The 15,234-nt window shown below is 50.6% G+C and overlaps 1 protein-coding gene and 1 long non-coding RNA gene across 8 annotated transcripts; one reads left to right on the top strand and one right to left on the bottom strand.

The window, feature by feature from the left end:
* Window positions 1–4,346: 4,346 nt before the first annotated feature.
* On the top strand, window positions 4,347–15,174 carry Cnksr1 (connector enhancer of kinase suppressor of Ras 1). Of its 6 annotated transcripts, none has more exons than XM_063287451.1 (22): window positions 4,347–4,595; window positions 6,984–7,141; window positions 7,250–7,431; window positions 8,097–8,181; window positions 8,600–8,641; window positions 8,717–8,821; window positions 9,411–9,470; window positions 9,568–9,630; window positions 9,955–10,056; window positions 10,135–10,196; window positions 10,272–10,345; window positions 10,478–10,584; window positions 10,663–10,693; window positions 11,122–11,294; window positions 11,635–11,712; window positions 12,724–12,797; window positions 12,964–13,035; window positions 13,521–13,594; window positions 13,737–13,798; window positions 13,898–13,982; window positions 14,068–14,249; window positions 14,571–15,174. In XM_063287451.1, the coding sequence occupies exons 1-22, from the start codon at window positions 4,352–4,354 to the stop codon at window positions 14,838–14,840; spliced, it is 2,385 nt and encodes a 794-aa protein (XP_063143521.1). In that variant the 5' UTR covers window positions 4,347–4,351; the 3' UTR covers window positions 14,841–15,174.
* LOC120103003 (uncharacterized) lies at window positions 11,956–14,704 on the bottom strand. Of its 2 annotated transcripts, XR_005505038.2 has the most exons (3): window positions 14,566–14,704; window positions 14,038–14,084; window positions 11,956–13,341 (listed from the first exon to the last, which is right to left on the bottom strand). It is a non-coding gene; the product is annotated as an uncharacterized LOC120103003 (long non-coding RNA). The 2 variants fall into 2 exon arrangements; XR_010051993.1 differs by having other exon boundaries at window positions 11,956–14,084.
* Window positions 15,175–15,234: the final 60 nt, after the last annotated feature.

The following is a 15,234-nucleotide window of genomic DNA, read 5'->3' as shown; positions in this document are numbered from 1 at the left end:
ATTTATTTGTGTGTATGTATTTTGTTATCTCTTGCTTTTTTTTTCTTTTTTCTTTTTTTTTTTTTTTTGAGACAGACTCTTTCTCCATAGCCCCCTGGCTATCCTGGAACTCACTAGGAAGATCAGGCTGGCCATGAACTCAAGAGAGAGCCACCTGCCTCTGCCTCAGTCATGCTAAGATTAAAGGTTTAGGCCATCGTGCTTAGCTTTTTGTTCTGTGTGAAAATGACAACAGGACAGTTTTCAGAATGTCGTGTAGAATAGCTAAGGAAAGAATAAGAGGGCTGTATACAGTGAGTGAGTGCCTCTCTGTCATCTGCAGGCTCTGGACTAGATTCCCAGGACTATAAAAAAGAGGAGAAAGGAAAACTAGATTTAAAAAAAGTGTTAGCTGGGTATGGTGTCACATGTCCTGAGTCCCAGCACTCCGGAGGCAGAGGCGGGGGGGATCTCTGTGAACTAGAGGCCAGAGAGACCTTGTCTCAAGAACAAAAGGAGAGAACGAGATAACAGGTGGTCAGGTACGGTGGCACACTCTGTAATCCCAGCACTCAGGCGGTAGAGGCAGGCAGATCTCTGAGTTCGAGGCCAGCCTGGTCCACAGAGTTGAGTTCTAGGATAGCCATGGCTGTATTTCGAGATCCTATCCCAAACAAATAAAGGAACAAAAACAACAACAAGAAAAAGAAAAGAATACAGACCTGAGTATAGGGTGAAACTCAGGAGTTCACACTGGCATGTGTAAAGCCTTGAGCTTCCATTCATAGCACCCCATAAGCAGTGTCTTGTCTATAACTCTAGTACTCAGTAGGAGGATCCAAAAGTTAAGGTCATCATCCTCTGACATACAGGGAACCTCAGGCCATCTGGGATCCACAGGACTCTGAAAAGGAAAGAAACCGTTTATACCTGTTTCAACCTTAACCTACTCTCAACTCCACCTGATGGCGTTCTTTGTCTCAGGCCCCAAGTCATACAGCTGCCATAGGTTAGGGACCTCTGTGGCTGTCAGACTTTGAATGGCTGAATGGCCACTGCCTGTTCTCAGTCTGCTGACACAGGCTTCTCCATCACACTCCTGCGCTCCCTACCTTAAGAGTTGTTTGCCAATTAATCTGGGAGGAGCGCTGGGTACAGGGTTGTGTGTTGGAGCACACGCCCAGCATGTAAAGCCTGAGGTTCAGATCCCAGCAGTAAGTGCTAAGTTAGACCACTCGTCCTACTAAATGTTCCTATTTTAAGCCAGGGTCTCTGTGGTCCTGGCTGTCCTAGAACTCACTCTATAGACCAGGCTAGCCTCAAACTCACATCCACTTGCCTCTCCCTCCCCAGTGCTGGAGTCAAAGGGGTGTTCCCACCATACTTGGTTATCGTTCTTTAAAAGAAATATATTTAAAATCTATGCATAATTACACTAAAATTAACCGGGGTGCATGGATGCTGTGGTGTGCGTGTGGCAGTCACAGAACCACATGTAGGAATCAGTTCTACATGTGGGTCTCAGAGATTGAAGTCAGGTTGTCAGGCTTGGGGACAGGTAGGTGCCTTTACTGACAGAACAGTCTCATCAGCCCAGTTTCATGGTTTCATTCGAGATGAAAAACGATGCCCTAATACCACTAAAAAGTAGGATTTAACTTTATTTTTTTTCTTTTTCTTTTCTTTTCTTTTTTTTTTTTTTTTTGGAGCTGGGGACCGAACCCAGGGCCTTGCGTTTGCTAGGCAAGCGCTCTACCACTGAGCTAAATCCCCAACCCCTAACTTTATTTTTTTTTTTTAAGATTTATTTATCTATTCTATATAAGTACACTGTCGCTGTCTTCAGACACACCAGAAGAGGGCATCGGATCCCGTTACAGATGGTTGTGAGCCACCATGTGGTTGCTGGGATTTGAACTCAGGACCTCTGGAAGAGCAGTCAGTGCTCTTAACCACTGAGCCGTCTCTCCAGCCCAGCTTTAATTTTTCTAATGCCATTTATTAATAAGCACCTCAGCATATCACATCTGTGTCTTGGGTTTTTTTCATTTTTCTTTTTAAAGAGAGCATTTAAACATTTTTATGTGCATGTTTGCCTGCATGAATGTGTGTGTGCCATTATCATGACTGGTTTACCTCAGAGGCCAGAAGGGGTCATTGAATCCCTGGAACTACAGTCAAAGACAGCTGAGTATCCAAGTAGGTGCTAGGAACTGAGCTCAGGTCCTCCGGAAAAGCAGCCAGGGCTCTTAACACTGAGCTGTCTCTGCAGCCCTTGTGCGTTCCACCATACCTGGCCAGCATTCTTTGAGAATAAATATAAATAAAATATATATTATTACATGCTTACATTGAAATTCTTATTGGCGTGCATCACTGGGTTGCTATGTAGTCCTGACTGTCCCGGAGCTCACAATGTAGATCAGACTCTCCTTGAACTCATAGAACCTACCTACCTCTGCCTTCTGAGGGCTGGGATTAAGGTGTGCACTACCACACCTATCCACAGATTTGTGACTTGTTATAATTGTTGGTGTGATTCTAAACATTGGTTTGTGCTTTTTTTTTAAAGATTTATTTATTTTGGGCTGGAGAAATGGCTCAGCCGTTAAAGGCTAGGCTCACAACCAAAAATATAAGATGTATTTATTTTTATGTATGTGAATACACTATCACTGTCATCAGACACACCAGAAGAGGGCATTGGCTCCCACTACAAAGATGGTTGTGAGCCACCATGTGGTGGCTGGGAATTGAACTCAGGACCTCTGGAAGAGCAGTCAGTGCTCTTAACCACTGAGCCATCTCTCCAGCCTGGTTTTATGCTTTTTTTAAGAAAAGATTTGTGAGTATGGGTATTTGCCTGGGTTTTGTACCATATTCATGCAGTTCATGAGGAGACCAGAAGAGGGCGTCAGATCCCCTGGAACTGGAGTTACAAGACAGTTGTGAATCAACATGTGGGCCCTAGGAATTGAACCTGGTTCTCTGCCTGTTTTTAACTGTTGGCCATCTCTCCAGCCCTAATTGCTGGCTCTGTGTTACAAACTGTTTTTGGAAACTGAGGCACGAAAATCACTGGAACCCATGAGTTGTAGAGCACTGTGAGCAACATAGAATTAAAAGCAGCTTAAAATTTGTAGCAAGAAAGCAAAGTGCGGGCTGGAGAGATGGCTCAGTGGTTAAGAGCACCGACTGCTCTTCCAGAGGTTCAATTCCCAGCAACCACATGGTGGCTCACAACCATCTGTAATGGGATCTGATGCCCTCTTCTGGTGTGTCTGAAGACAGCTTCAGTGAGTGTACTCACATAGATTAAATAAATAAATAAATAAATAAATAAATAAGTCTTTTTTTAAAAAGATTTATTCATTTACTATATATAAGTACACTGTAGCTGCCTTCAGATACACCAGAAGAGGGCATCGGATCTCTTTACAGATGGTTGTGACCCACCATGTGGTTGCTGGGAATTGAACTCATGACCTCTGGAAGAGCAGTCGGGTTCTCTTAATCGCTGAGCCATCTCTCCAGCCCATAAATAAATCTTTTAAAAAAGAATAAAAGTGCTTTCAGGAGGCAGCTAATATATCTGCAAATGTCTCTCGGGAATGGCTGGTGAGTTTACTCTTCACTTATGGTGACCAATAAAGGCATGTCGTGTCCTAAAATAAGTAATAACTGAATTGATTAAAGTCTTACTTTGAGAAAGGGACTCTTAAGTCTCATCAGATTGTCAAAGGGACAGAGTCTCGAGCTGAGGCTTTTGTTTCCTTAGATTTTAGTTTCTGCTGTTTTCATTTTGTTTTGGAATGGACTCACTCTGTAGTCCAGGCCCTCCCTGAACTCGAGCGATCCACCTGCCTCAGCCTCCAGAATCCTGAGATTACACCATTTACAGTTAGCATTTGCTCAGATATACTCGCAAATGTCCCATAGAGCAAGGACTGTTATGCCCTGGAACTGAGCACTGAAAGTTAGGTCAGCTGTCTGTGCGACAACTCCAAATAGCAATAACGAGATAACACAGGGATCTGGGGGTTGGTGGTTGGGGGCTAATCATGCTCTTTGCTTCTGTGCCAAACATTCACCAAGTACTCTTTTGAGGGAGTGCTGAGAGGTTAGGGTCCTCTCGGCTGGGGTATGGGCCTAGTTGTTTGTTTTTTGTTTTGTTGATATTTGAGACAAGTCTTGATACATAGTTCTGGATAGCCTGGAACTCACTATGTAGACCCGGCTAAGGTCAAACTTGCAGGGATCCTCCTCGGTGAGGCCAGTTTTGAATGAACACCATGCCAGTTCCGGACTGCCTGAGTCACACCTCTTGGCGCCAGCCCAGGAGTCCCAACTGCTTAGCTGCCAAAGTCCTAGGATGGCAGAGGGGCAGGGCAGAAGGAAGACAGGCGGTGGACCAATGACAGTGGCAGCGCCTCACCTGGGTGGCCACGTGGGCCCAGGTATGCAGCGGCTCCGCCCTGCTACTCTGGCCCAGCCCCGCGGGCTCCGGGCTCCGACTAGGAGCGGAAATTCCTGCAGGGTCTGGACGCTGCGGGCGGAGCTCAGTATGGAGCCCGTGGAGACCTGGACCCCCGGGAAGGTGGCAGCTTGGCTGAGAGGTGGGTGAACCGGGAGAGGCGGGGGTGGGGTGGGCTCAAGGGGATTAGTGCGGTGTCCCTTGGACCAAAAAGTAGGGAGGAAAAAGGAGAAAGAACCTGCGGAGTCTATTAGTCAACAGGTATTTATAGAGCGTCTGCCCTGTACCAGCCTACCAGAGTCCCCTGTACAGGCCAGGCGACACTACAGGGCCCAAGACGCAGGAAGGGGTCTTTTCTGGACTTTTGTGTGTTCTAGCGCCCGCCAGGGTGGCAGGAGGCCACCTGGTAATAGGTAAAACAGGGAGGCTCTGGTGGCCCACGCCCCCTTTATCTCCGTCATCTTCTCTGTGCCCCAGGGCCCTGAGAGCTATTAGTAAGCCCATTTTTCAGAAGTAGAAACATACACAGAGCCAGGAAGTGATTTATTCAGTCTTGGAACAGGGCCGGCCCTGGTGTCATTTTCCCAGCCTGAGGTTGGCAGTAAGAGAAACAGAAACCCCAGTCATACTGAAGGGGTGACACAACTCCGCCCTGGGGCTTCCGTCGTCGGGAGTGAGGATCACTCCCCAGGTGACCAAGAGTCACAAACACAGTTAGACTCAGGGCGATCTGTGACTGCAGCAGGGAGTGTGCAGGCTGGGGGTGGGGGGGGACGACGACAGCTGGAGCCTGCCTGGAGGCCTTCTCCGTGTGAGCAGCCCAGCAGAGCCCAGTCAGACTCCCACACTGGGGCCCAGACCAGCACTACCAACTCACCAGGACGGTGACCACAGGTCTGGCTTTCACTGTTCATGAATCGGACAAAATGAGGAGGACGGCAGACCAGCACATTCAACACAGGAAAGAAATTGTCTGAGTAACCCTGGCTCCTGAGCTCCCAATCCAGCGCTCTTAATGGTGCAGGGGAAATCAGGAGGAGCATCTAATGACCACACATTCCCCATGACAGCTCTGGGAGGTTTTCTACCAACGTCTGAACATGCCGCTGCATCTCCGTTGGTTTTCCCAGTTCTGTATCAGGGACGATGATGGGTGGTCCCCACCTTGTAGAAATGACAAAGGAGCCAGATGGGTAAAGTTGGTTTTTGGTTTTTGGGTTGGTTTGTTCGTTTTTTTTTTTTTTTTGTTTTGTTTTTTTTTTTGTTTTTTTTTTTTTTTTGTTTTTTTTTTTTTTGGTTGTTGGGTTTTTTTTTGTTTTTTGTTTTTTTTTTTTTTTTGAGACAGGGTTTCTTTGTGTAGCCCTGGTTGTGAACTCAGGGATCCTCTTGTCTCCTTGTTCCAAGTGTTGGGATTAAAGGCATGCACTACCACACCAACTATGGGTAAAGTTCTCAAAACATTGCCTCCCACAAAGTCAGGTCATGGTAGACAGCCCGGCAGCAATGTGAATGGCTGTTGATGTGTGACTGTGGACTGAGTGGCCCACAGTCATCATCTACAATGCATGGTTAGAAGCAGGCACTTCTGTCGTTCCCATTTTAGGTATTTTATTTACTCTGTGTGTGTGTGTGTGTGTGTGTGTCTGTGTGTGTGTGTGTGTGTGTGTTACCTGCACATATGTATGTGTACCTGGAGAGTGCTCTTGGATGGTTGTGATTTACCCTGTGGGTGCTGGGAACTGAACCTGGGTCCTCTGTAACAACAGTAAAGTGCCCTTAACTACTGAGCCATCTCTCCAGTCCTGTTCCTGTTGTATGCGAAGAAATTTAGGCACAGAACTAGTCTATATATTTTTTTTTTCTTTTTTTCGGAGCTGGGGACCAAACCCAGGGCCTTGCGCTTGCTAGGCAAGCGCTCTACCACTGAGCTAAATCCCCAACCCACTAGTCTATATTTTAAGTGTTAGCCCCCACTCAGGTCTCCGTTACTCCACGTGCTTGGGGTATGGATACTGGGAAAACAAGCTTAGGTCCCTGCCAAGAACAGTATGGATTGTTCTTAACCACGGAAGCATCTCACTAGCTTCTTTTGTTGTTTTTGTTTTTTTAAAGATTTTTTTTTTAATGTGCATCGGTGTTTTACCTGTATATATGTCTGTGTGAGAGTGCCAGGTCCTCTGGAACTGGAGTTACAGACAGTTGTGAGCTGCCATGTGGGTGCTGGGGATTGAACGTGGGTCCTTGGGAAGAGCCACCAGGGCCCTGTTTGTTGTGTTTCGTGGTGACTATATTTCAAGATATTTGGGCATGAATTCGGTAGATGTCAACGTCAGTAGGTTGGGCACACTTGCTAGAGTCACCGCTGTCTATGGTTTTCGACTCAGAAGAATCAGCCGTGAGAAGGGCAGAACACACCCAGGGTCTCAGGGTTGTCATTAGGGACAGGAGGGAGGGGAAGGGCTCTGATATAATAACATCTCAGAATGGTAATGACACCTGTTTCCCCACTCTGACCCCCTTTTTGCCCCAGGCCTTGATGACGTCCTACAGGACTATCCCTTCGAGGACTGGGAGCTGCCTGGAAAGTACCTGCTGCAGCTCTGTCCCCAAAACCTCGAGGCTCTGACCGTGTGGCCTCTGGGCCACCAGGAGCTCATTCTACATGGAGTGGAACAGCTCCGGGCCCTGGTGAGTGAGCATTGCCCACACTGGCTGTAGCATCCACTAGCTTAGGGGTTTGCCCACGTGGGCTGGCTGCCAGGGCAGATGCAGTAACATGCCCCCCTCGTGCTGCAGGGCTCTAAGTTACAGACTGAGAACCTCAAGAGCCTAGCCCAGGGGCTGCTGGACAGGACCCAGGCCTTCCAAAGCTTGGTCCAAGGCCGTCTGAGAGACTGTGCTGAGACACCCGCCGATGTCCTCAATGCTGCTGTAGAGCTGGTACGGGAGGCTCATGCCCTGCTCTCTTGGCTCAACAGGTACTAGGGATGGACGGGTGACTAGTGACTGTTCTTGTCCTTGGTATCCTCTAGGGTCTGGGACAGAAAAGCAGTCCTTGGCTGTTGATCTGATAGGTCAGAGCAGATCTGTGCTGGGCCACTGGGCCACCTTGCTTCCCACCCCACCCTAGAGCTTGTCGTCTTAATGATTTTATCAACGGTTGAGTTTGTTTGCGTGTTTGATGTGTACGTGTGTGCACACACACGCGCATAGGAGTGTGGCAAAGGTCAGAGCATCTTTTGTAAGGATCAGTTCTCATCTTCCACCATGGCATCTCAGACACTGAACCCAGGGACTCAGGTCGACAGCTTTAGAGGCAAGCATTTTTACTAACGAATCATCTCCCTGGTCCCTCAACCAATGGAGAGCAACTGTCTGTCCTGTGTGTCTTACCTCAAATATCACCTCCTCAGGGATGCCTTCCCTGTTAACACTGTTATAGCTCATTTGTAATACCCAGAACAATTGTAGTTAAAGCATTAATAATATCGCTTTCTGTTAATGGCTGTCTCCCTGGTGCCTACAACGGGTACATACAGGACAAATAAGTTCTGTGCCGAGCAGATCCCACCAAAGGTAGGAATTATCTCCAATTCTCAGGGGACAGTTATGTCCAACATCTTAATTGTCCTTCCCCTCCCAGGTACCTCTTCACTCACTTAAATGACTTCTCCGCCTGCCAAGAGATTGGTGTGCTGTGCGGAGAGCTGGGCCAAGTCTTGCAGGAGGTATGGGAACAGGGGACAGGCTGGTCTAGGCCACAGAGCTTTTTATAACCTGTGAATCAGACCAAGGTTGGGTGTGAGAGCTGGGGCGGGAGGGGGATGTGTGTGTGTGCGGTGAGCAAGAAAAGAAGAAGCCTGCTCTGGATGCGGGGTAGCAGACCATGGGGTGGGTCGTGGGGTTTCCCTGGCAGAAGCTCCGGTAGGTTAGGACGTGTGTCGTGATCGTTGTTGAGTCAAGTGTCCAGAATGAAACCTTGGAGTTGGAGCTCTGAGACCATTATAATTCTGTCAAGGAGACCAGTATAGAGAAAGCAAGGGAGGAACATCAGAGGACTTTTCTACCCCCACCCCGTGTGTCCTCAGGAGAAGGTGCCCACCCCCCTCCCTTCTAAAGGAGGGCCCCTACACTCTCTGCTTTCAGGATTGCCTAGAGGCTGAGAAAGAAAGCAACACCCTGAGGATTGTGAGTGTCCGGAGTGGGTGGGGAGGCGGAGGGCATGAACCAGATGCAGCCGGACAACCTGAGCTCCTCCCTTAGTGCGGCCGTGTGGCTGGAATCTGTCACAACATCCTGGGCTGCAGCCCGGAGGAGCTGCTGGAACAGAGGGCCGTGTTGGAGCTGGTGCAGCTGGACGACCCTTCCGTGAGTTCCGACTCCTAACCTCTTCCTGCGGACCCCTGGCAGCCTTGCCGAGCCCTGAAACATGGCCCAGGAGCCCCAGCGTCTTGTATCGATAGGTCTTCTGTGTACAAGTGTTTAGATGGAGACCCAGAGGATTTACTTGGAGGTCTCACCATCCCTGGGTATCTTTCCCAAACCAGAGGGGTTATTTCGTGTGGCCCAGGCAGCACATCTCAGCCCTGGCAGGGTTCTGCGGGGGGAGGGGAGCAGATTAATAGAGTGTAAGCAGAGGATACTTACACTTGGAACAACCAGTTGAGAAAATCAGAGTTGCTCCCCCTTCCCTACCAACCCTATGCCATCCCGTTCTCCATTCAAGAAACTTCTGAGACTCTGTTACCTCAGAAATCAGTGACACCGTTTCCCTGTGGCCTTACTGGGAGTAAGGGGTGGGGGCAACAAGCCCAAAGTTACACAGCAGTTGGGACAATGACATCGTGGGGCTCTATTCCCATTCTGCTCACTTTAGAGCCCCGGGATCCACGTTGGGGCCCTGCCCACTGCCTCTACTGAAGCCAAGCTTTACTTGACTTGGCCTCTATCTCTCCAGGGCCTAGAAATTCACACCACCAGCAACTGCCTACACTTTGTGTCTCGAGTAGGCGTCCAGGTAAGAGCCCCGACCTCTCTCGATACCCTGTCTATCCCGGATGGCAGCTTCAGGCCCCAGGAAAGCCTCATTCTCTGAGTCTCGTTCTTCACACCAGGCTGCCACCGGCTCCCAGATCCTGCCCGGAGATGAGATCATCCAAATCAATGAGCAGGTGGTGGTGAGTGCTGGGGAAGGGGCAGGCTGAAGGGAAGGGGCACTGAGGAGGGTCGTCACCGGACGGTTTTGTTCCTTGTGAAGACCAGGGCTGTGGGACCTGCCTTGCATGATATGAGCCAACACGAGAAGGTCTCATGATGACTGCTGATGGGTGGAAACTCACTTGGGTGCTAGACCGCCCTTCCACAGAGCTCAGTTAAAGGGGTTCCTGGAGGTCCCCTGAAGGTGGCATGAAGCGCGTGCGCTAGACCCAGCAGGTAGCTCTGAGAGGGAAAGAGTTGCGGGGTTGCTGCAGACCCCCCAACGCAGTCTCCCTGTCTCTCAGGTCGGCTGGCCCCATAAAAACATGCTGAGGGAGCTGCTGAGGGAGCCAGCAAGGGTCAGCCTTGTACTAAAGAAGATTCCCGTGCCAGAGACCCCCTCAAAGGTAGCTGCTCTGCCCCTCCACACCTGCTTTCAGACTTCCACGGTCACCTTGGTCACTTTGTTTCTGCTTGCTTTCCAGACGCCCCCGGACTCCCCTCAGCGGCTAAGCCAATCGCTGCCCCTGAACCCACCGTCTCCCAGGTAACAAGCTCCACCTTAGGGTGTGTCTTGAAGCAGGGATCACGGGCTCATCTTCTGTCTCCTTGCTCTCCACAGGGTTCCACGCGAAGGTCTTTTTGACTTCAACCTGTCTACAGATGGAAACCCCAGCCCCAGCCCTGCGTGGACAGGTATCTTCATACTCTGGCCAGGGCCCCTGAGTGCCTAACGGACTCTCCATGCTGACACTCCTGCCCTCAGGCCTGGGCCTAGCTCGCTAGCTAGCTCATGGATTTTCCCAATCCCTCCTCCCTGCCTGATAGACTCTACCTCCCTTGACGCTCAGCCCACGCCCACTCCCCCTGGGCCACCAGGCACTCTTCCAGAAGAAACAGCAGAACCTCTGGAGGCTTCGGGACACCTTGACAAGGTAAACTCAAGGACTCGGCAGGGAGGGGCGCGGGCTCCGGATCTAGACCCTTCTCTAATCTCTTCATGGTCTTTTCAGAGTCCCACCGTTGGTCGGAAGAATTCAAAAGGTATGAGAGGCCCTGACTGAGTGGGGTCTTAGAAATCTTTACAGGGCTGAGTATGACCCCCTCACTGCACATCCATGTCTTCTGCACGACGGCTTTTCCGGAAAGCATAGATCTTGGTTTCTAGCATAGGCCTCTGAGACAGTGAGAAAGCACCCTCTATTGTCAATTTTCTCGTGTGTGACTGTGTGTGTGTGTGTGTGTGTGTGTGTGTGTGTGTGTGTGTGTGTGTGACACTTGACTCTGCCCTCTACCACCATTTATATGCCCAGCTTCTCTAGTCAAAGTCACTCTGCCTGAGGACATCTGTAACGTCATTACAAGCCCTGAGAAGGATCTCAGTTCTACTGGGGGGATCCCACAGGGACAGGCAGACTCAGGGAAGGATGTTTGCCAGCCGCTCACCAACAGGGTCTGCTGTGTTGTGGCAGGTATAGCTACAAGGCTGAGCCGCCGGCGGGTGTCCTGCCGAGAGCTGGGTCTGCCGGACTGTGATGGATGGCTTCTACTGCGGAAGGTACCCGGTGGTTTTATGGGCGCTCGCTGGCGTCGCTGCTGGTTCGTGCTCAAGGGACACACCCTATACTGGTACCGCCAACCGCAGGTGAGAGCCCACATACACTTGCCTAGGTAACAGGGGAAGCTGAGGGCCACCTCTCTCACCTTCCACTCAGGGGAGTCCCATATTTTCGCAGGCCTCAATATTCCTGTTTGGAAAGTGGGGGTGGCTTTTCGTAGAGAAATGAGTTTATACATGTATAAAGGAATGTTCTAGGGGGACTGGAAGAGCAGCTCAGCAGTTAAAAAGCATTTGAAGGGGTTGGGAATTTAGCTCAGTGGTAGAGCGCTTGCCTAGCAAGCGCAAGGCCCTGGGTTCGGTCCCCAGCTCCGAAAAAAAGGAAAAAGAAAAGAAAAAAAAAAAGCACTTGAAACAACTCTTGCAGAGGTCTCGTTTGGTTCCAGCACCCACACTCCAGTTCCAGGGAACCCAGTGCCCTCTTCTAACTTCCGTGGGCACTCAGGTGGGTACACAGACATACATCAGACTGGGCTACATAGCAAATTTCAGACCAGCCCAGATTAGAGTGAGACTCACGTTTTGGAAAACAAAGGCCAGTGAGATGGCTTAGCGGGTACAGGCGCCTGTCATCAAGGTTGATGACTTGGGTTAGCTATGGTACCCAGAACCCACATGGTCTGACAAGCAGTCCTCTGAGCTCCATGTGTCTGTGGGAAGCCCCGCCCCCAAATGCATAAATGTAAACTTTTTTTTAAAGACTTATTCATTTATTATATATAGGTACACTGTAGCTGTCTTCAGACACACCAGAAGAGGGCATCGGATCTCTTTACAGACGGTTGTGAGCCACCATGTGGTTGCTGGGAATTAAACTCAGGACCTCTGGAAGAGCAGTCAGTGCTCTTAACTGCTGAGTCACCTCTCCAGCCCTAAACCATTTTTTTAAGTGTAGAGAAAGTCACTTTTATTCTCCCTACCTCTTCTTTCCCTCCCGTTATTTTTATCCTTCCCAGTGATAGGCCACTCAATAGACATTTGGGTGCCTACTGCATCTAGGTCTGAGGTAGAGCACTGAAGGCTCTACATCTACATCTTAGTGCCTCTACATCTTAGAGGCACTTGGGGGGAAAAGGCTGAATACATCCTTAAGGACAATGGGCCACGTGCTAGGATACAGGAAATCACAAGGGATGTGTGGGAGCCCCGTCCCCCACATTCTATTCCAGGGACCTTAGACTTCTTTGGAAAGCTGAGTTTGGATGTTTGTCACATGAAAGGGAAAAGGGGGGGAAATGAGGAAGGGAAAGGCTTTGGGAGACAGAGCTGCTAAAGGGTGTACCGGAGCAGGGCTCCTCCCCTTTGGCTGTTTTTCTGGCTGCCTTTGCTCCCTTTCCCTGCTCAGAGGTGACCCTTGACCACACCTTCAGCCCTGAGAGTCAGGGGTAACTAGGAAGCTGGCTGAGCCTCGAGGGCCCATGGCTTCCTGCTGACCCTCATGCTGTGGTTGCCCCAGGATGAAAAGGCGGAAGGACTTATCAACATCTCCAATTACAGCCTGGAGTGCGGGCATGACCAGAAGAAAAAATAGTTAAGTCTCAGACTAAGATGGGGTTGGGAGAAAAGGGGAGAGGAAGGGTAGGGTGGCGGGGACTCGGGAGAGTGGCAGGGGGCTGGGATTCCCGATCTAGCCTCTTTCTGGATTCTGGCCGGGAATGCCCAGAGCGGGCTGTGACTTCTTTCTGTTTCCTGGCAGTGTGTTCCAGCTGACCCACGATGTGTACAAGCCCTTCATCTTTGCCGCGGAGACCCTGTCTGATCTGAGCATGTGAGTGCCTCTTCCTCGTCCCTACTCTATGCAGTCCCTAGCTACCAAGCGCTTGAGAGCTGAGCTCAGGGTACTCGGGACTCAAACCCCAACCCTCAGAAAGCCTCAGTTTCGTCATCTGCAAAACGGGCAAAGAAGTATTCCTACCTCACTTGCTCCCTGAGTGTAAGTTCTGTGGATCTGGGACATGGTGGGTCACCCCTCTAATTCCAGCATTTACAAGGCCGAGGCAGGAGGATTACAAGTATGAGGCCGGCTTGGGCTACATGGTGTGTTTCAGGCCAACCAGAGCAATCTAGTAAGACACTGTCTCAAGAAAACAGGAAAGAAAGTGGAAGATTTAGCTTAGTGTAGGGTACTTCCTACACTCAGGCTCCAGGATCAGACAAAAAGTTCAGGGGGAAAAATTAGAAGATGTCGGTTAATCGTGAAGAGCTAGGACCTACGGTGAGTGGCAACCCCATGATCCACACATGTCCCTACAGGTGGGTGCGGCATCTTGTCACCTGCATTTCCAAGTATCAGACTCTAGGTCGGGCCCCCTCCGCCAGAGAGGAAGGTGAGTGTACCACAGAGTGGGAGGAGCAGCCCAGGCACCAGGAAGTCTCTGCCTTTCCCCAGGCCCATGCCACAAATCAAATCCCCTGGCCCACTCCATGGCTCTGCAAACCCAATCTGTGCTCCTCCAATCCCCACCCTAGACTGCTACAGTGAGACCGAAGCAGAAGACCCTGATGAAGAGGCAGGGTCCCGCTCAGCTTCTGTGAGTAGAGTCTCTCTTCCAAGCAGGAGGTAGGGACTGAATGGCAGGTTGTGGGGTGGGGCTCAAGCTAATCCTCCTCCTCCTCCTGCCATGACACAGCCTGGTCCAGCTCAAGCTTGGAATGACACATCGCCCTCGGCTTCACCCCTGCAGAGTCCTAGGACCTCCTTTGGCTCTTCATTAGGTGCTGCCCCTGGGAGCAGGGAACTGGGCTCTGGGGCTGTCCTGAGCATAGTTACCTGTACTCATCCTGCGTCCTGATTCCACAGATAGCAGTGACAGAGCCCTGGAAGGAATGGTACAGGGGCTGAGGCAGGGAGGCGTGTCCCTCCTGGGCCAGCCACAGCCCTTGACCCATGAACAGTGGCGGAGTTCTTTCATGCGGCGAAACCGTGACCCTCATCTCAATGAGCATGTGCACCGTGTCCGGGCACTACAGAGCACACTCAAGGTGAGCTGGACGCACAGAGCACCAGCTAGGATAAGGTTCTGGGCCTCAGGCCCTGGCGGTGTCTGGTTCCCAGCTCTACTGTGAGCTCTGGACTGGAGACTGAAGGCTACAAGCCCTGGATTTTCTGGGGCCCAGTCCTGGGCTCCATACTCCATTCCAGGCTCAATTGTGTTCTGAGGCAAGTTCTAGAAGGTTCTGTGTACAGAGACTCTTGGGCCGGGGTATCCTGGTGGTGGGCACAGGACTTAGAGCTACTTCTGGGTTCTGTTCCTCCTTGGGTGACAGTGGATCTTCCCCCCCAACCCCCGACTTTTACCTCAGGCAAAGCTACAGGAACTGCAGGTCCTGGAGGAAGTCCTGGGTGATCCTGAACTCACAGGAGCAAAATTTCGCCAGTGGAAGGAACAGAACCACGAGCTGTACTCAGAAGGCCTGAGGACCTGGGGAGGGATGTGGGCCCAGACCAGCTCCCCAGACCCAAACACTGACTCCAGGGGTCAATCCCCACAGCCTCTACCCTCTGACCCTGAAGAGCCCTCCCAGCTTTTTCCCTCGACCCCAGAGAACAGCCTCCAACCTCCTGACCTCTGACCCTGGCTGAGGACTACTTCATCCCCAGTCTCTGATGTGCTTAAAACATGTCCAAGGGGTCTGTGAGAGACCGGAAGGAGCATTAGCCCTCAGCTTACCTCCAAACCGGTCCCTCTATGCTGGGCTTCCACACTTTCTGCTCACAAGTCCCTCATAGTGGAAGGAAAGTTCCTCTCTTCTCTGTGAGGTAGAAATCCCTCAACCCATCCTCAGATTTGGGATGTACCTGCCTCCCTGGGTCATTCAAAAAGGTTTCCCAGACCTTCCTAGGTAGGTGTTTATTTTACATGAGAGATAGTTTTCCACCAAATAAAGTTGATTTTTCTGAAGTGAACCCATGTGTCTTTGCTTTAGAATTGGGCTCTTCCATCCCCCCACTCACCCCTGCCCTACT

The sequence above is a fragment of the Rattus norvegicus genome, chromosome 5, assembly GCF_036323735.1.
Source record: "Rattus norvegicus strain BN/NHsdMcwi chromosome 5, GRCr8, whole genome shotgun sequence".
Lineage (NCBI taxonomy): Eukaryota > Metazoa > Chordata > Mammalia > Rodentia > Muridae > Rattus > Rattus norvegicus.
The sequence above is the reverse complement of the archived record's forward strand: the minus strand, read 5'-3'. Positions and strand labels throughout refer to the sequence as shown.